Source organism: Polypterus senegalus, chromosome 14, assembly GCF_016835505.1.
Source record: "Polypterus senegalus isolate Bchr_013 chromosome 14, ASM1683550v1, whole genome shotgun sequence".
NCBI lineage: Eukaryota > Metazoa > Chordata > Cladistia > Polypteriformes > Polypteridae > Polypterus > Polypterus senegalus.
Window position 1 is genome coordinate 36,380,861 of NC_053167.1, and position 21,304 is coordinate 36,402,164.

Here is a 21,304-nt window from a genome sequence, read left to right on the forward strand (position 1 = left end):
TGCCGGCTGTCCCTTACATTGCATTTCTGCCAATGTAAAGTGCTACAGATAAATAAATAAGAGATAAATAAACAATGAGTGAATAGAGAGTAATAATTTGAATCAGATAGTAATAAAATAAATAGTAACAACAACTAATATTTAAAAATAGCACAAATAAGAAGTGTAACTAAGTTACTAGGAGTAGATCGGAGCACAGGGTGACAGCATAGAGTTTAGAGTCAGGACAGCCAAGGGGTAGAAGCTGTTGTAGAACCTACCAGAACTGGTTCTGATGCTACAGTACCTTCTGTGAGAGGAAAGTGGGACAAAGATTTTGTGGGAGAGGTTGGGTGGTCCTTCACAATGCTATAAGCTTTCCAGATGCAATGCTTTATAAGGATATCTTTAATGGAAGGCAGAGAGGTCCCAAAGATCTTTTGTGCTGTGTGCACTATATATTGAAGAATGTCGCATTCAGAGACACTGCACTTCACACACCGGACAGTGATGCAGCTGTTTGGGACACTCTCAATGGTCTCCTTGTACAATGTGGTAAAAATAGAGGGGGGTAGGTTTGCCTTCTTCAGTAATCGAAGGAAGCGGAGATGTGGCTGCATCTTCTTGGCTGTGGAGTTAATTGACCAAGAAAAATCAGTTGACAGGTGCACACCAAGGAATTTGGTGATCATGACAATTCCATCACAGAGCCCTCGATGTGCAGTGTGGTATGGACAGTCACCTCTCTTGTCTTATCCACATTAAGAAATATGTTTAGACTTGCACCAGTCCGCCAATCATTGTATTTACATTCTGTAATCTGACTCATCACAATTGCTGATGAAACCCACCACCGTTGATGGTGTTAGAGCTATATACAGCCGTAAAATCGTGAGTCAGCAGAGTAATCAGAAGTGGGGAGCACCAGTGCTTAGCATGATAATACAAGAGAAGTTGTTCCTGACAAGTACTTTTCGGGGTTACTTGATCAGGAAGTCCTATATCCAGCTGCATAGGGAAGTATTGTAGCCAAGCAGACCCAACTTCCCTTTCAGCTTCTGAGGAATGATGGTATCAAAAGCCTAACTGAAGTAAAAAAAAACATTCTAGCATATGTGTCTCTTTTGATCAAATGGGATAAGGTCAGATGAAGAACAGATGATAAGCCATCTTCAGTGGAGCTGTTCAGGCAAACTGGAGAGGGTTGTCTGATGTCAGAAGTGGGGCTTTCAAGTGGCCTAAGACTTGCCACTCGAAGCACTTCATGATGACAGGTGTGAGTGCTAAATGAGCGACAGTCATTAAGGCTAGAGACAGAGGACTTCAGCATAGGTGTGATGGTTATAGTTTTGGAGTACTTGGGGACAACTGCCTGCTATAGGGAAATGTAGATGTCTGTAAAGATATTCGTCAACTGGTTTGCACATGCCCTGAACACTCTCCAGTTATATTGTCTGATCCAGCTTCTTTGTTTGGATTTACATTCAACAAGACAAGTTTCCTTTACCAGGCAATTTCTGGCAGTACTGATATGAGTGTTAACTTCTTAAAAGAAATTGCTTTCTTTGCTGCACATACATTGTAAATGTCTTATAGACCTCTAGCATGATTATTTTAGTAAAAAATGTTATACAAACTGTGCCTCATAGTCTTGATGTTTAATGATTTAAAAAAAAAAATAATGATACTGATTATATTGTTCTTGAATGAAGTGGATTAGGATGATTAAAAAAAGAATGTCTGTCTGTCTAATATTCTCACAGATTACAAGTGAACTGGCCCAGGCTGAACATCGGATCCGAGAGGAGGCAGGGCATCTTGAATGTATCCTGCGTGGGGTTCTGCATGAGCAATTTCTGGAACGGTTCATTCGTGTGGAGCACTGGAATTCTCTCCATTATCTGCCAGTAAGGTTTTACGCCTGTATTGTACCAAGGTGCCTAATAACTCTGCATGCACAAACAGCAAGCCGCAAAGATTAAATTAATTTGGTATCTCTTTTTGCATGGGAAGCCCTGAAATGTGAATATATTTAATTAGGTAAAGCCAACTTTTATCTGACTCTAACTTGTCTGTGTCCAATGCTGCCTGGATAGGCAATAGTTCCTTACAACCCGAAAGTGGGAAAGCAGGTTTGAAAATGAATATATGAACGGATGAAATTGATCTAGTTTTGATCTGGAAATGACATCAGGTTTACATTATCTGTGGTTTTGTTTTTCTTTAGCACTGAGGCACTACTGCTATAATAACAAAATAATGAATACAGACTTAAAGAAGTGGACTGTTATATAGAACCTTTCCATAAAGCGACACTACTGACTTTTTGTATATTATGTGCATTTCTGATATGGCAACACTGCTGTGTAAATGTTAGCACTACTGATTCACAACTGTAGGGCCTTGGGTTCCATTCCCAGCTGAATCAGTGTCTGTGTGAGACATTCTGTCAAGATCTACGTCAGTTTTCACATGCTAGAATCACTTGTGAACCTAAATGGAGAGGGTGTGCCCTATAATAGATTGGGGTTTTCACCCAGGGTTAGGGCTGCCAATTCTCTTTCTCTATAAATGAGGACATTTGGTTAAAAAAATGAGGACTTTTGAGGACGCCTTTCCCTATGATGCCAATATATGATATCAACCTTTAGTAGCAGTTTATCACTATAATTATGATATGATGGCCACAATCAGTCACCGTCAAACTAATAATCCATTAAATATTTTGAATATTTCAAGCCTCATAAATTAGCAGACTTCATTCCTTCCATTCTTATTTGGATAGCTTAACTGTTGTAAACCTGTAAAAATATGATACGCATGGTAAATTCACTTCTAGTAAAATAAAAATAATTTTATTCTTTTCAGTTTAGTTTATTTGCAGTTATCTACATTCTTTTATATTTTTCCACTGGAGCTATTTTTCTCAGAAAATCTGAGTTCTTGGAAAAATATGAATAGAAATCTTTACATGGCATGCTACTGAAATTGGAAGCATTAGCCACTTAATTGAATCTGTTCTGCCCTTTTGAAAACAAGGAGATGTGTTGTTCAAGAATGTCTGTGAACATGTACTTTCTTTTTGGCATACTGGGTATTCTAGAATTAATGTAAATGAAAGAATAATGAAAATATTAAATTACTTGAAGAAATGGCTTATTACTTGATCAACTGATAACTAACACATTAAAAATTAGGACATGTCCAGGAAAATAAGGATGGTTGGCAGCCCTACCCAGGGTTTAATCCCTGCCTTGCACTGCTAGCTCTTGGTGTAAGTTCTGGTACCCAGTGAACATGTATTAAACTTGGAAACTTAAAAAAACATGGTTAAGAAAAATGGATAGACAGAATACATCTTTTAGAAATTCATTTATTAGTATATTTTTTGTTTTTGAAAGTAGAAAGAATCAATATAAACTCTTAATGATATGCAGTGAAGTAATTTTATTAACACATCATAATACCAGTAAGACCTGGTGTACCACTCTGCAAATAAAACATCCCTTGTTGATAAGAAATTGTGTTTTAATTTAACTATTGACAAATTTCCTTTTGACTGTTACTCCAGTTTTCACATTAATGTCATGACCGTTCAATATAGAGAAGAATGATCAAGACAAATGGGAAATATGAGCAGCAGAGATTTATGGCAAACCAAAAATGAGCTTGGCTACTGAAGCAAGTATTTGAAAATACAATAAATTGTAACTTAGCTATTTTGCCACAGTATGACTCATTCATTATTAACGTCTTTGGTTTTTGTTTAAATATCGTTTGATTATTGCCTAGTTTGCTAGTACAATTCCATCCATCCATTTTCTAACCCGCTGAATCCGAATACAGGGTCACGGGGGTCTGCTGGAGCCAATCCCAGCCAACACAGGGCACAAGGCAGGAACAAATCCCGGGCAGGGTGCCAACCTACCGCGCTAGTACAATTAATTCCCTTAAATTCAAATAAATCATTGGATGATTTTTTTGTACAATAATAACTCATAAAAAACAAAGCTTTTTAAATTGATCCCAAAATGCAAAACAAGTGTCAGTATATGATTCTACTGTATATGCATAAAAAAAAACAATAAAAATATACATGCATGGAAATGCACGTATACAGGGTGGTCCAGATCTAATTATGCAGATCCAGATCATCTGGATAACTTTGATTTATGCAGGGACGATTCTAGTTCGGCGCAATGCAATCTCAGTAACCACCAACACGAACAGAAATAAAATCATCGAACACAAAAATATAATGCACACTTTCAGAGACTACTATAAATCCCTATATACTACTGAGTTTAAAGAAGACAACACACAATCTAATGCATTTCTGGATACATTACAGGTACCACAAATAGACGCTTTTAGTGCGGAAGAACTTGATAAACCTCTGGCGTTATCAGATTTACTAGATGCTATAAAGTCACTCCAAGGCGGGAAAGCAGCAGGCCCTGATGGCTACCCTGCAGAATTTTACAAGAAATTCTCCGCTCAGCTAGCTCCCCTCCTATTAGCAACATTTACAGAAGCCAGAGATAACCAATCTCTTCCTCAAACCGTTCGCCAAGCACTAATCACTGTTTTTCCAAAACAAAATAAGGACTTATTACAATGTGCATCATACAGACCAACCTCACTTCTGAATTACGACGTTAAAATACTCTCTAAAATCATAGCTAGAAGGATGGAGAAAGTGCTCCCCTCGGTAATATCACAAGACCAAACTGGATTTATTAGGGGCCGACAGTTATCTTCAAATCTTCGACGCCTGTTTAATGTAATATACTCACCAACTAAATCAAACACCCCAGAAATCTTATTATCATTGGATGCAGAAAAAGCATTCGACATGATTGAATGGAAATACCTTTTTACTACATTGGAGAAGTTTGGGTTTGGCCCGAACATTTGTGCATGGATTAAATTACTGTACACTAACTCAGAAGCTTCAGTTTGCATCAACAACATTTGCTCAGACTACTTTAAACTAGAACGTGGCACTAGACAAGGATGCCCCTTATCACCGCTGCTGTTTGCGATTGCCATTGAACCACTGGCAATACATTGTCAGAATACTGATTAAATAAAGGGGATTAGCAGAGAAGGACTGGAACAGAAAATATTATACGCAGATGATATGGTATTGTATATATCGGACCCAGAAAATTCTGTGCCTGCAGTCTTAACAGCACTCACAGAATTTCAAAAGATCTCTGGTCTCAGAATTAATCTGAATAAAAGTGTACTCTTTCCAGTGAATTCTTAAGCATATAATATTAGATTAGATACCCTACCCTGTCATTGCAGAACCCTCATCCATGCTGGAAAAATATTGCTCAATCTCAAGGACTTAGACTCCATCTCTACAATATATAAAATCATTTTACAATCCCTCTCTTTCAAAAATCCAAGAGAACACTGGGAAAAAGATCTCTCAATTAATATATCAGAAAAGGAGTGGAAAGTAGCAATGCAGAGAATTCACTCGAGCTCCATTTGCGCAAAGCATACAATTATACAACTCATTTATGTATCGAGCACATCTGTCTCGACTAAAACTCTCCAAAATGTTTCCAGGGCATGATCCAACCTGTGAACGTTGCAACCAAGTCCCAGCCTCACTGGGTCACATGTTCTGGGCCTGCACCAAATTAACATCATTCTAGACCAAAATTTTTAATTACCTTTCAGATAGCCTTGGACTCACAATCCCTCCTAATCCATTAACAGCTGTGTTTGGGGTTCTTCCAGAGCGGATTAAAGTGGAGAAAGACAAACAAATTGTGATTGTATTCACTACACTTTTGGCATGCAGACTGATTCTGATAAACTGGAAGAACCCAAACTCTCCTCTTTTAAGTCAGTGGGAAACCGATGTGTTATATTATTTGAAATTGGAAAAAATCAAATACTCAGAGGATCCATACAGACTTTTTCAAAACATGGCAGGATCTAATCAGTAACATTTTAAAATAAGGTCATGAAGCACGGAGAATTTTTTAATTTATATATGTTTACAAGCCTTAAATTTTATGCCGTTTGGCTTGCTCTCTCTCTCGGGGTGGGGATCGATCTGTTCTTAACTCAATTTTTCTTTTTGTAAAAACTTGATTGCTTTGTATAGATTGCAATAAAATTAATAAAAATAAAAAAAAATTTTAAAAAAAGAAAATCAGTCCATTGCTTTGTGATGCATCTTATGTTTTACTCTGTATTGACATATGAATTTAATTTCTGGAAGTTCATAAAGCCTTGTTTAGCTTATTTATTTTCGTTATTACAATATGACTTCACTACAGCTTAATTTTTTTTTCTGATTTTCTGGACAATGCCACCATTTTGTGAATGTCTCTGTGTAACTATGCCATGTTGTATGGTGCTGCCATGGTCATTGTAGTCATCATTCCCTGCCCATATAAGATGAAATAATGCACGCCTTTAAAGCACCAAAAAGCCTGTTCTGATTCTAGTGTTATTCAGCCACCCCACCAAACTAAAAAAATAAAGTACTAGAAGAGCTTATTTGTTGCATAATTGAGTAATTCATGCAAAGCAGACACAGTTACTTTACACTACATCCCTCTCTCATCACATGTTAGGGAAAAGCATAATGGTTGTGAACTTGCGCATTCAATTGTAAAACCAGTTTAGACAATCTAATGTAAATGTGTACCTGAATTAGTAATTTAGATCTGACTCTCTTGTTAAACTTTAACCAATCATAAAGTCTTTAAATAAGTTGAAGACATTTTTTTAAATTATTCAGTAACCATATCATTCAACCACAGAGGAAAAGTGCATCAATTTTTTCCTATTCATTTCTAACATTGCATACACTCATTCACGCCTTCACATAAATCTTTTGTATGTGTGATTAAATGGAAATATACATTGTAAATTTCACTGAAATAGATAGGTTTCTTCAATCTCAGAACTGTTAAATTTTATGCCGATTGGCTTTTCATTGTGCAGTTATTGTGGTAATTCATACATTTATTAATACTTATCATTTATCATTTTTTCTGTTTCTGTTTCTCCTTTACAGTTTTACAAGGACATCCCTGTCTATGGAAAAAAAGATTCCCTGATTCTTGAGTGGCTGGGCCTAGGAACTTCAGGCTTCCAGATGACACATCATCATCAGGATGCAGAGCACAATGCAGGTATGTTGCATATAGAGTTTTAAGAACTAATTTGCAAACAGGAAGAATACAACCACCCAGAACACCTCATCCACAGAAAAAAACTTCAGTTTTTAATAATAAAGAGTTTAGTATTTTAACATAAGAAAAACAAATTCAAAGCAAAGAATCAGTAATAATAATTCAGGGAATAAATATTCCAAATATCATAAATTAGGTACATACAAAGTCGCAAAAATAGGATCCACAGGCTAAAGTAAGAAAACAAAAACTGATACTTAATAAACTACTGAACCAAAATTAAAAATCCCAGTACCAAAATACTTAATTATAAAAGCTAAAGTTGCTAAACAAAAAACATAGAAAAAAGAGTAATGAATACTATCTTACTAGAAACATGAAGTTAACCGAAAAATAATGTTGCAGAAAACATACAAAAAAGAAGCTGTAGCAACAGGTGTCCTAAATAGCACTTGGGTAACTGCAGTCGTATTGAGCATAGCACCTGAGGGCTGTAAACTAATAAGAGTTTCCATCCTCTAATATTAATTAATAACTTAAAATAAAGAAAGAACAGGTAGTTAACTAAGTAAGAACAATCAACGATCAAAAAAAAAAACGTGAAAACCTTAAACAAAGAAAACAAAAACTGAGAAAATAAAGCTAAAAAACAGAGACAGAGCACCAGCATGATCCTGACATAAAGAAGCATGTAAGGATACGTTTGGGATTAGTCAAAGTTTTTTCTTCACAATAAAGGCATATATTAATTTACCAAATGTCTTCTAAATGGAAGCATTTTAAATACATTTTAAACTATAGCATGCATGTTCCTGCAATTAAAAATGATGTCCAAGTGGCAACAGTCGAAATACAAAAAGAAATGCCTTAAGATATACCAACTATGTCTACTTTGAACCAGTAAAGTTTCTGATTTAAGAAAACATGCCTTCTCTATTTCTAAGGCATGCTTGTGTCAACAAAAGGAAACATGAAGTAACACATTTTATCACAAATGCTTGTACTATTTTTCTTGTAAGAACATGTTTCCTGTGAATTTGTCTACTGTCACAATGGCTGTCATTGATAGAGTGTTCCTGCCAATTTTCCATAACCATGCCTTAGCTTTGGGAGGCATATCATTCTTCTTTTCTTCTTTTATATCTCCAATTCACTTACATCAATGGGCATGTTCTGCCATGATTCATTTTCATTACATATCTATACATCAAACCATTGTGACTGTACAAGATTCAAAATGCCCACCTGCACTGGCTGCAGAGGCGTACACCAAATATATTTTTTCCCATGCAATGTGCACTCAAATAATATATTTCTTACATGCAGTGTCAGCACACTTGCTGAATTACTGTATATTCATACACTGTGGTTTGATGGGAGAGGCATACTCAAGCCAAGTTCTGCTTTACATAGGTCCTTCATCACAGTACAATCTCACCTTTGTCAGCAACAAGCGAAAGAAAAAATGATTATTTATTTTCACATGATCCTACTTTATCAGGTTTAACTTGAGCAAGCCACCTTTCATCATTGTACTCTTTACCCTCGGCTTGCTCTTTCCACTTTGTGGTATCCTCTTTTTTCCCTATACCGGTTCAGGCTGTGTAGTAATTGCTGCAAATTGTATGAAGAACATTGCAATACCATTCCCTGTGATTTTATATATGGTTTTACCTATCTGAAATCAAGAATTTTGGAACCAGCAAATGGGAGGGTATAGGTATGTGTTGAAGGCCACGTTTCTCCTGATACATTCAGTGTTGTTATATTTTACATAGCTTACAGAGTGAGATTCATGATGCCAGTAAGTGGCAGCATGGTGCATGTTGGTGAATTGTGCAGATAGTAGTTTGATTTCCAATGAGGAAGCAGAGTCTTGGGAATCGGAGATGGGCTCCCCCATCTCTGGGACTGAGGTCACCGAGGTGGTCAAAAAACTCCTTGGTGGCAGGGCAGGGTGGATGGGATACGCCCAGAGTTCCTCAAGGCTATAGATGTTGTAGGACTGTCTTGGTTGACACGCCTCTGCAACATCGCATGGACATCGGGGACAGTGCCTCTGGATTGGCAGACTGGGGTGGTGGTCCCCCACTTTAAGCGGGATCACACTCCTCAGCCACCCTGGAAAAGTCTATTCGGGGTTCCTGGAGAGGAGGGTCTGTCAGATAGTCGAAGCTCGGATTCAGGAGGAACAGTGTGGTTTTCGTCCTGGTCGCGAACAGTGGACCAGCTCTACACCCTTAGCAGGGTCCTGGAGGGTGCATAATGTCATTAAGACAATTTTCAGTACTTACTAAAGAATAGATATTTAGCAAAGGACATTTTTAAATGTTTTGATACAAGTTAAGTTAAGTTAAAGTCAAAATATCAGTTAAGGGGCCGCTGCTGGATGATCTGAATTGTGTTTTAATGTATTTGTTTAAATGTGTATTGAGCTGCAAAAACATAATTTGTGGATCAGGGTGAAAGAAAAAACTGTGAATGTAATAATATATGTGTTTCAGTTTTAGAAAGAAGCTGGACACTATTAAATTCTGAGGTGCTTTTTCCCTTTCTTGACTCAGTATCATATGGTGCAGTTCATATTCAGTACTTCAGATCCTTGAAAACTGACATTGTCAGTGTGCAAGCAAGAAGAAGTGAAGCTGATGGTTATTGGATGCATGAGAGTCTAGTTTAGCCTCAACCTCAACAATGACAGCCCTAAGAAGACATTTCACATAAACTGCAGGATATTTATATTTAGAAATTCTAACATTCTAAGCACAACTAGCCTCCAAATTGCTGAGAGTTCATCTATCTGGGATCTGAATTTGTGTTAGGAGCCTAGCCTTTTGATTTTAGTCTTTATCTAGCATGCACTCTGCAGTAATTTAGTTCATGTATCTTTGCCACCAGTACTGGTAACTACTATGCAGTACATATTGTATGACACATTTTGCACAGTTACATTATGTATATGTATAAGATACTCTTTATTAAGCACTTGTCAAATATACTGGAAGGAGCACAGAATTAAACACTTAGGAATCACAGACTAAGACAGTGCAGTGGGGACAGTCTGTTGTCAGATGTTGAATCAGTCAACAGTGGACAGGTACACTGCTCCAAGCTTTGGGAATGCTGTTCTGCCATTGCTCGCTTGGATTAGGAAAGCATTATTCTTGTTGCAAAATCAGTGTTAAGAAATGGACAAGGATTTTCTGTCCATTTTGAATGCATTTTTAAAGAAAAATATGAGTAGTTTACACTCACAGAGCAAACAGCAAATTATTAGGAACAGCTGTGCACTTTCTTGCCCATGCAATTGATCAGCCAATCATGTGGAAAAAGAGCGATGCATGAAATCATGCAGATATACAGGTCAGGAGATTCCATTAACTTCAGATTGGCAAAAAAATGTGATCTCAGTTATTTTGACCATGGCATGTTTGGTTTGAGAATTTGTATGACTTCTGGACCTCTGGGAGTTTTACACACAATAGTCTCTACAGTTTATTCAGAATTGAGCAAAAGTTAAAAAATATCAAGTAAGCATCAGCTCTGCAGACAAAACACGTGTTGATGAGAGAGGTCAGAGGAGAATGGCCAGATTGGTTCAGACTGATAGAAGGCTACTGTAACTCATTTAACAACTGTCTACAACTATGGTGAACAGAAACGCAACTCAGAATACATAACATGTCAGACCTTGAGGCGGATGAGCTACAACAACAGAAAAGTACTTTGGATTCCACTCCTGTCAGCCAGTAACAGAAGGATGAAGCTGCCATGGACAGAGACACACCAAAACTGGACAGCTGAAGACTGGGAAAATGTAGGCTGGTCTGATGAATCTTGATTTCTGTTCAGGCACATACATGGTAGGGTCAGAATTTGGCACCAACAGCATGAATCCAAGCACCAGGCTGATGTTGGTGTAATGGTGCGGTGAATGTTTTCTAGGCATAGTTAATACAACTATATCATTGTTTAAATGCCACAGCCTATTTGACTATTGTTGCTGACATTGTGCATCCCTTCATTACCACAATTTACTCATCTAATGGCTACGTCATGCATAATAATGCACCATGTCGCAAAGCAAAATTTGTCTCATGCTGGTTTTATGAACTTGACAATGAGTTCAGCATTCTTCAGTGGCCTTCACAGTCACTATATCTGAATCGAAAAGAACACCTTTGAGATGTGGTAGAACGTGAGATTTGCAACATGAACGTGGAGCTGACAAATTGTGTGATACAATTATGTCAACATGAACAAGAATCTCAGCCGAATGTTATTCAAAATCTTGGGCACTTCATGCTATGAGGAGTTTTGAAAGTAAAAAGTAGCCTTTAAACCTCACCCTGGAGTTACTTCTGGAGTTGACAAACTCTTGGATTTGAAGTCCCAGTGCACTGTTAATGGGTCAAATATGCTTGGTGACACGTGACAGCAGGACCTGACCTGTTCCCCAGAAGTCTCTCTGTTTTCTTTTCATCCTCCATAACCTTTCTGTTGTCTATGGAATAATTACTTGTTTTACTTTCCACAAAATTAGGGGGCATAGGAACAATGTGGCAGCTGTTTACCCACCTTCATCTTATTGTAGGTTCTCCTAAACAAACATTTCCTTTTTCCAAGTTGATTTTCGGTTTACTCTGTGCTTCCTGTCTTTTTTTTTTGTAATTTAAATGACAATGAAGAGTAGAAACAATAACAATCTTTGAAGTTTCTCATAAAATAAAAGCTTATAAAAACACAACAATAACAATAGTTGTAACAATAAAAATACCACCCTACCATATCCTATCTCACCCATCCACAAAATTTGCCCTGTTACAAAACAAAAAGTAGAAAGAAAATGGCTTGAGGAAAAACTAGGAGGGAAAATCATTTTTACTTTTTAATATAAAGGTCTTTAGGCTTCTGCATAGCTTTGAAAGTATTTAACTTTTTAATAAATATTTACTTTTTTTCTCAGAAGCTGAAAATGAAAATGAGAACGAGGATGAAGAGAGTGAAGAGCTGATTACTGTGGAAGAACAGGCAGCTTTAATCGAAGCTGAGAGGATGATTGATGAAACTGACGTAAGAGACAAGACCCGCAAGAAGAAGGAGGACTCAACTGTGAAGGCCCTATCCGGACTATTGCTTGCCATGAGCCTAGACCATAAGGAGGAGCAGGAGGACACTTTGGGCAATCAGGCTCCTCAAGATGATGGCTGGAAGGTAAGAGGTGGGAAGGGTTCTTACATTTGTGGTCTTTCTGAATTTAAAAAAATAGATAAACCTAAGGATCGGAACTAGGACTGGGAACTATTGGAGGCTGCATCACATATGATGGAGATTTTATACTTTAAATATAAAATATGCACATTTTCACCATAGCCTTATTACATGACTTATAAGCTACACATGATTTTTGTTTTTATTTTTTTTATTATGTGTAACTATTATTTGATATGAATATTTGCTTGGTTTGTGTGAATATACACTTTATAATATAGAGTATTATATTGCGTTTTGAAACTACAGATGCAGCGTGAGCAGAAAAAAAGAATCAAACAGCGCATGAAGAAGGAGCTTCAGAAAACTTCAGTGATGGATAAGGAAGAGGAAGAAGGTATTAGAGATATCTGGAGGCTTGATCTGAAAGACCGCTGGAGGCTATATAGGTGAGTAAGCACAGGGCACATTTAAAGTCACTGTCACATTATGCTACTTTTGGCCGTGGGACATGTAAGATTTGCCAACTGCAATCTCAGATCTTGTTGATGCATCATGTCAGATTACATGACTAAAAATTGCCGGGCATGTCCTCTGCCTTGTCCACTTGTCTAGCAGATTGCTGTGAGAAAGATGCAGACTCCAATAACTTTGTGGAGGTTTCTGCCACTTCAGCATTTTGCTTCTCCAGCACATATCATACTATGCATCCGACGGACACATCCCGTAGCGTTCTATGTATAAATTTCTGTATTCTGTTGGTTTATGATCACTGTACCCATTACCAGTCACATGACATGGAGGTCACATGATGGCTTCTGTCATCATGGTGTGCCTGTAAAAGATGGCAGCATGCAGCTCCTAATATACATGTATTGGATCTGTCTCTGAAAGTGACACTTTCTACCTTCTTGCTACTGTTAATAGAAACTATAAGGTAACGTACTTCCATGGGTAGTGTTACAACTTATTGTTTTGTTCATGTGATTCTTCCATTTCATTCCACTTCATAAAATACAAATCTGCAATATCTTATTACTAAATTGTTGCTTTATTTAGATAAAAGTCATGCACTGGACACATCATTTTTTTGTGCTTAGTGAACAAATGAATGGCTGCAAGAATGTGTTTTTGAGACAGTATGGTGCTTAAGATTTGTTTTCATGGAGAAATATTGTTCACCAAGCACTTGTGAGGTTTCACAGCTGGGCAGGATTTTGCAGAGTGCTCTGTTTATTTAGATATTTTATCTCATTTTGATACTCATAATTTGGTGTCAATGCTTTCTTGTTGCCTTCTGTATTTGCTGTAGTGTCATCACATTGATTGTTGGAATTGGGCCTGCAATGCATAGAAACTCTTAAAAAGGGCAATAAAATTTTCAGTTGTATTGTAAAAACTGTCGAATATAAGATGATGGACGTTATGCTTAGACTATATAATACACTAGTAAGACTGCATCTACTGTAGTCTGTTATGGGCAATTCTGGTCACCACATTACTGGAAAGACAGCAGCACTTCAAGCTGTGCACAGTATAGAAAACTGACATCCCACCACTTACAGATATGTCCTACTCTGACAGACTCAGAATTAAGCCTATTTAGTCTCAAGCAGAGGAGACTGTATGGGACCTAATCTAAGTTTTCAAAAATCTCGAAGTCATTAATAATGTAGATCTAGCAGAATTCTTTCAACTTAAGGGCGAAACACATACTTGAGGACACCAGTGGAAATTAGAGGAAGTGGGATTTAGGACTGAAGATAGGAATCACTTCTTTAACAATAAGTTCTGGACATCTGGAACAAACTACCAAGACATATGAAATGTGTGCCTTTACAACCTTGAAGAAGTCTCTGGATGAGATGATAGGATAGCTTAGCAATTAGCTACACAAATAAGCTTGATGTACTGAATGATCTCCTCTCTTTTGCCAAATTTCTTATGCAATTTCCAGAGCATTCACATGACTTTATAGCAGTCAGTATTTAAAGGGGCAGTTCTGGGGTAGCCAGGTTTTCAGATTTTTTTCTGATCTTTATCAGCTAGAACCTGTCTTAATGAAATTTCTTATTCAGTTGCCATGGAAGTGGTACATTCCTTGTTTGTTCTGCAGTTTTCTGATATGATTTTTTTCTGTGGTCTGTGTCTGCTCCTTGGATGAAGTGTAGTTTGACAGGTGTCTCTCGCTTTGTAGTGCTGGGTTGAAGAACACTTAGGTGTTCTGCTTGGAGGTCACTTTGTGAGGCTTAGAGTGAGGTGGCTATCCATCTATTTTCCAAAACCACTTTTATCCTGAGCAGGGTCACAGGGAAACTGGAGCATTTCCCAACAAGCACAGGACACAAGGCAGGACTCCAGTCCACTGCAGGGTGAACACATAGACAGACACTAAGGCCACCTAACATGCATGTCTTTGGACTGTGGGAGGACACCAGAGCACCTAGAGAAAGTCCACATAGACATGGTGAGAACATGCAAACTCCACGTAGCAAGGTTCCCCAGGAGTGAATCCCAGCCTCCTTATTGTGAGGCAGCAACACTACAACTATGTCAGTGTGCTACCCTGTGGCCATCCATGTAATAATAAATAAAAGTGCAACAGCCCAACTTTAATTCCTTATGCCAGCTGATTCCTGACAGAAATGACTGATTGATTTTTCTATTGTCTGTTCATTTTCAAGTTCAGTTAATGTTATATTTAGAAACGATCAGTCCTAATTTTATGGGCTGTCATATTTAAATCAGACAAGTGATCCATGAGTAGTAGTCACATTTGATTTCCTGTGATTGCCCTTAGGTGAGTAAATTCTCTTCAAATCAGTCAACAGAATATGTCTTTTAGAACAGGCAGTGTGATACTGCTTTGTAAGTGAGCAGAGATTATGCAGGATAAATCTATTCATTTGTAGAAAATGGTTGAATTCATCTAAGTGAGCAATGAAGCACTGTGTAGAAGCAGAATTTCAAGCTCCTTTCAAATTTGACTGTCAATTTCGGGACTAAATTGGGATATTGACCACACCCCAGTATGGCTGGCACGGTGGTACAGTGGTAGTTCTACTGCCTTGCAACAATGAGCTTGAGGTTTACATCCCGTGTGGTCCCAGTGTGAAGTCTGCCAGTTCTCCCTGTGCCTTTTTAGGTTTCTTTGGGTGCTTTGGTTTCCTCCCACAGTCCAAAGACATGCAGGTGTATGTGATACTAAATTAGCTCCTAATTAGCATCTATCCATCTATCTATCTATCTATCTATCTATCTATCTATCTATCTATCTATCTATCTATCTGAGCAATGCAAAACTCATGTAAGATGCAGTTCTACTATGGACTGTACAGAATCTTTGACAGTTAGTTCTTAGACACTAATATTTATTTTCTGTTTTTGTGCCAGCTGAACTGGGTTACAACGTTGCATTACAACACTGTGTTACACTTCAACATAGTTGAGTTACAAGTATGTTGAAGTATAAGTGAGAAAGACACTTAAGAAGTTAAATACAGACTTTGTGTCCTTTTCAGGAGACTGTTGTTGCATATAGGATACTTAGATTCGTGTGGACTGTTTAGAGCATGCAGGTGGACAGGTCACAAACAGGTCATTCTATAAAGGCAAACAGGTCAAAATAAACATAATAGTAAAAGACTGGTTACTGGTTTGCATTTGGAGGCTGTACAGGGTCATGGGAGTCTGCTGGAGCCAATCCCAACCAACACAGGGCGCAAGGCAGGACACAAACCCCAGACAGGTCGCCAGCCCACCGCAGGGTGGTTAATATGTTTATTAAAGTTAAAAAAGTAAGATTTTCTAAAAATATTGTAATATCCTAATATTAGACATGATTTGATTAGCTTTTTTACTTTCTCGTATAGGGAAAGTACTGTAATCGTCCAAAAATTTGACCTCGAGATTTTGATGAATCTTGACGTTTTAGACCCCCCTGAGTCCAATTTACTTTCTCATTGGGAAAGTATTGTAATCATCTAAAAATTAGATTTTGATGAATCTTGACGTTTTAGACCCCCCTGAGTCTGAAAATACCATTTTTGGAGTTATGTCTGTGTGTCTATCTCTTTTGAGCTATTTCCGCTAACCAGAAGTTGTACTTTTTTATTTATGCAGCTTCAGAGTCTGATTTATTCAACTTTATTTTTATAATAATTGTTCAACATGTTATTAACTTGCTTTGATTTGTTGTTGATGGTTCTTTAATGTATGTAATATAAAAATATGATCATTGTCTTGCGGTTTACTCCTCAAATATCCATCCCTATATCTGAGTATACGAGAAAGTCTAGGGGAACCACTCCCGATTTTTCATATTTTGTCCTAAAGATAAGGTAACTGGCTAACTGCTGTTTCTGCAGATTGTGGGTGCAGCGCTACCAGACGGACATGCGTCGTCGTGCTCAGCAGTCAGAACAATTGTACCAGAATGCTGCTGAGCGCCTTGCCGAGATCCGACTGCGAGAAGACCTTTGCATTCTGAAGGAGGCCCGTGTCATTGGAATGACAACCACAGGGGCTGCAAAGTTCAGGAAGCTGCTACAAGAAGTTAAACCCAGGATCATTATTGTGGAGGAGGCTGCAGAAGTGTTGGAGGCACATACAATCACCACTTTGAGCCAAGCCTGCCAGCACCTTATCCTAATTGGAGACCACCAACAGGTAAGTGAGGTGTGAGTGTCAGTGCAGAGTTAACAAACACATCTACTATAGTCTCACACACACGAATGTTCATTGATAGCATTATAAACTTTATTCTCATGCAAACTACTTTATTGTTTATGAGCATGTCCCTTGCATGTCTATGTAGGGGGGCTGTTCAGCTCCACGTACATGGAGCTGCAATATTTGATTTACACTTAATGAGTGGAATGTCTAAATGTTAGGGATGGATGTTTTCAATCAATAACTGTATTCAAATATTTTAATAAATGTAATTATCCAAACAGTTTCCTGGTGTAATAAAGGTGGGCATACCTGTTGTTCTGCTGGCATGATTGGACAGCACTCAAGTATTCAGATGTAAACTATTATAAATTTGATTCATTTCTCCATACTGTGTCTAGTGCTATTCTAATGTGTGAAACACTGTGAACATTTCACATCAAACACAGTTTAATTAATATTTGCAAGTATGGCATTTGTTATGCGAGGAATAATGAATGATGCGTGGGACCAAAGAATCAAAGCACTTATCACTCAGAGCCAACCTCATAAAGTTTCATGTATGGAATTAGTGCATAATAAAAAAAAAAGAAATTAATAAGTAAAGTTCATATGTACATCATATATGTATATTTTTATTAAATAGAGAGTCAATGCCTAAATTAATTATTTTAAATGTATACAAATATACATACTGCATCAACCTCGGAGGTGGTGAAAAAGATCAGAAATTACTTTAAAGAAGTCACAAGCATTTAGTAAATGAAGAAAATTTTTGTGATTGACAAATCAGCCAGCAAAGTTTAGAACATTTTTACAAACTTAATAATTGAATTTGTTTAGACTTAAACAATGTAACACTGTTTTAAGATCAAAATTGTGAAATGCTTAGAACAAGGACTCCAAAGGATAGAATGGCTCTGCCTGGTTCACTGCGCTGTCTATGTGTGCTTCACCATGCATTTACTGCACACAGACAGTGGCTGAGGCAGGAATTGAGCCCACGACTTTGAAAGTTTGAGGCAGCAGACTTTATTAGACATTGCACCACCATGCTGTCCCACACTAACACCTGCTTATCAAACATTCATTGTTTTGTAGTAGGATTTTTAATAGAAATTGTCTACTTTAACATGAATGACCAAAAACAGATTGGTGATCTCATCAGACAAGCTTTATTTTACATTATAGTTTTTCCATAGAGACACATTCCATGGCACTTACAAAAATGCTGAATATAACTGTCTACGTCAATTTCTTACAGCTAAAGCACTGGTAGATTTAAATCAGCGATTTCCCCTTTGATCATAAGATTGGACTGTTAGATGTGTGGACCACCACAGACAGACAGAGACACAAGTGCAGCACACAACACACTTTTATTTCTGTGGGGAAGCACTTTTCCCTTGCTCCCTACAGCAGCACAATACAAATAAGCACCAAAGCACAGACCTTTTCTTTTCTTCATCTCTGTCATTCTCCGCCTCCACTCCTCTCCTGGCAAGCTTCGCCCACCTCCTCCCAACTCTGGCTTGCCGAATGGAATGAAGTGGATCCTTGTAAGCAGCCCCTGGGAGTGTTCCAGGTGCCTCATTAATCAGACCTGGCATCACCCGCAGATGTAGTGAAAGTCCCATGTAGGGCTCCGCTGCTCCCCCTGGCAGCCTTCATGGAACCCAACAGGGCTGTGCCACACTCCAACTCCTAGCGTACCCTGCGGGAATCCATGGCACAAAAGCTACCCAGGAGGGCTTCTCTTCAGCGTCTTGGGGGAGGTAGTGTCTTGTAGATGCTTTCTCCCCCAGTCCTACCATCCAGCTGGCCGCCCATCACAGCTGATTTGAAGTAAATACTAAACAATAGACACATTTTGCATTATTGATACCACCAGCATTTCTCATAACCAGAATAACGTCTAGCTAAATCTCAGATATCAAAAATGGTGTTTTGACAAAACTTACAGGGGAGGAATAATTATAGGAAGAGTAGAGTATACCAAAGGAATACAAGAAACAAAGCAAATCCTGCTACTTTTCTGGTACCCTCCTGTTAGTGACGTCGTTACCTATGACAGTCCACGACTGGATTATAACACTGATATGGTTAAAATATGTATATAAGAAAGGAATGATTTTTTTTTTTAAAATGTCCTTCTCTTTGTTTTTGCAGCTTCGCCCCAGTGCCACTGTCTATGACTTGGCAATGAACTTTAACCTGGAAGTATCCTTATTTGAAAGACTGGTCAAAGTAAAATTCCCTTATGTCAGGCTCAATTATCAGGTGACACACTCTTACATTTACTATCTGATTTTTCCCAGTGTCAAAGGTGATACAGATTTAACCATTCCCTTTTGTTTACCAGCATCGAATGCGGCCTGAAATCGCTCAGCTTCTCACCCCCCATATCTATTCAGAGCTGGAGAACCACCCCTCTGTTGAGCAATATGAAAATGTTAAGGTTAGTAATATATCATTCTTTTGTATGTGTGTCATTTTTATAATGGTACCCTTTGAAAAGAGGAAGATCTGAGGGAATTTAATTATGGCGGATTTACTAAAAGTAAGAATATTCAGGTGTTTTCAGCCAGGTACAGGAGTGGTGCAAACAAACATGAAAATCTTTAAGAATATAGTAGGATTCTTAACTTGTCAGTTTTGCTGCTGCATATTTTCATGATAATTATAGTGCTTTTTATTTTGTATTTTTTATTTTTCGGTTTTCCAGCATATTTGTGTGTGTTTACTTGGTATTTGACCATACTATAAATTAATAATTATTTTGTTATGATTCACCTGTTTTTCATCATCGCAATTTTTTTTTATTACACTTCCTTTTGATGTTTAAAGATAGCAACATACTGAAGTTAGCTATTCCTAGCAACTTTCTCCAGCCATTCTTTGGGAATGTCCAGGTGCTTCAAGGATAGTTGAGAGATCTAATTCCTCAAGTGACTTGTGTCTGCTCCATTGTTTTCTCCTAGTGCAGTGCACTTGGTATACTACGTGCTCTGATAGCTTTAACTCCTACCAATCTGGAGTGGCGCCAGTTCTACTCCCCAATTGTTCAGCTCCTCTCCCTCTCATTGAGAATTAACATACTAAACCAGCAGAGGAACTTCATTTTGGCCGCAATACTCATGATCTCATTCTTTTAGTTACTACCAAGAACCTGTGACCACAGATGAGAAGGGAGATGTCTGTCTGGTAAATCAGCAGCTTCACCGTTGGACTTAGCTCCCTCTTCAAATCTGTTGCTACACTAATTTGTTGGAAAAAATCTGCCTTCACTCTTGAAGACGACTTTGGGGTACCTTAACTCCTTCACCTGAAGCAGCTGCTCAGCGATATTTTAAATTAGTAATTATTTTGTTATATTCCAATAAGACACCAATATATAGCACTTTGAGGATAATAGTTTCCCCAAACAAAAGTTCTTATAACTTTTGGAAGTTTCGCATCATCCAAAAAGGTTTGCTGTTTTCCCTAATAACAGAATAATCTTATATATAAATGTCTACACGTGGAAGTGTGTGTGTCTGTCCGTTCCGGAAGTGAGAGGTGGAGTAAGGGTTCCACCTCCGAGGATACACAAGCGAGGCCAGCACATCAGCAAAACAAAACCTCCAAAGAAAGAGTCACTCGTTTAACCGCTAATACACAAGCAAGGCGAGCACATCGGCAAAACGGTTTCCCTTTTACTTTTCCTCCTGCTACTAATACACAAGTGAGGCAAGCATGTCGGCAAAACGAAACCTCCTAGGAGAGAGATGCCCAGAGTAGTTCCTTTCAATTATCTGACATTTCTACATTTCAAATTTTTTTCTGACAATTTCAACAGTTTCTAGGACCCCGTGCTTTTTACAGCACAGGCTTACACAGCTAGTACATTAATAACAGAAAAAGGCAATGTGGTGGAACTATGTGTCTTTATGTTTCTAGCTACAGTGACTGAAGTTCAGATAATAAATGGGTTGCTGTCTATGTGAGTTCTGCATGTATTTATGTCATGCAATTTAGTTTCTTCAGATATTCTAAAGACATGGATGACTGTTTGAGTGGCAATTGTAAATTTCTTTGGTGTGAGTGACTAAATTTATGTGGTTAGTAGTGTACTGTTATGTTCTCTAGAACTAATTGTACTGTTGTAACTAACATTGCTACCCTATAAAGAAGATAGCAGAGTCAAAAAAATGAGGTTTGGACTGTCTTGCATGTTGATTAAGTGATTTTAGTCATCTGATTCACTCTCCTTCATTGCTTAAAGTTAACGTTCA

General features: G+C 37.9%; 1 protein-coding gene across 4 annotated transcripts in view; it reads left to right on the top strand.

Annotated features, from left to right (window-relative positions):
• The window catches only part of znfx1 (zinc finger, NFX1-type containing 1), an 89,294-nt gene that overhangs the window by 33,009 nt on the left and 34,981 nt on the right, over positions 1–21,304 (top strand). For all 4 annotated transcript variants that reach the window (XM_039734906.1, XM_039734907.1, XM_039734908.1 and 1 more), the window contains exons 7-13: positions 1,743–1,886; positions 7,031–7,148; positions 12,115–12,362; positions 12,669–12,808; positions 16,727–17,027; positions 19,200–19,310; positions 19,393–19,488. In XM_039734906.1, the coding sequence (XP_039590840.1) occupies positions 1,743–1,886; positions 7,031–7,148; positions 12,115–12,362; positions 12,669–12,808; positions 16,727–17,027; positions 19,200–19,310; positions 19,393–19,488 (1,158 nt within the window). The remainder of the gene's footprint in view (positions 1–1,742; positions 1,887–7,030; positions 7,149–12,114; positions 12,363–12,668; positions 12,809–16,726; positions 17,028–19,199; positions 19,311–19,392; positions 19,489–21,304) is intronic.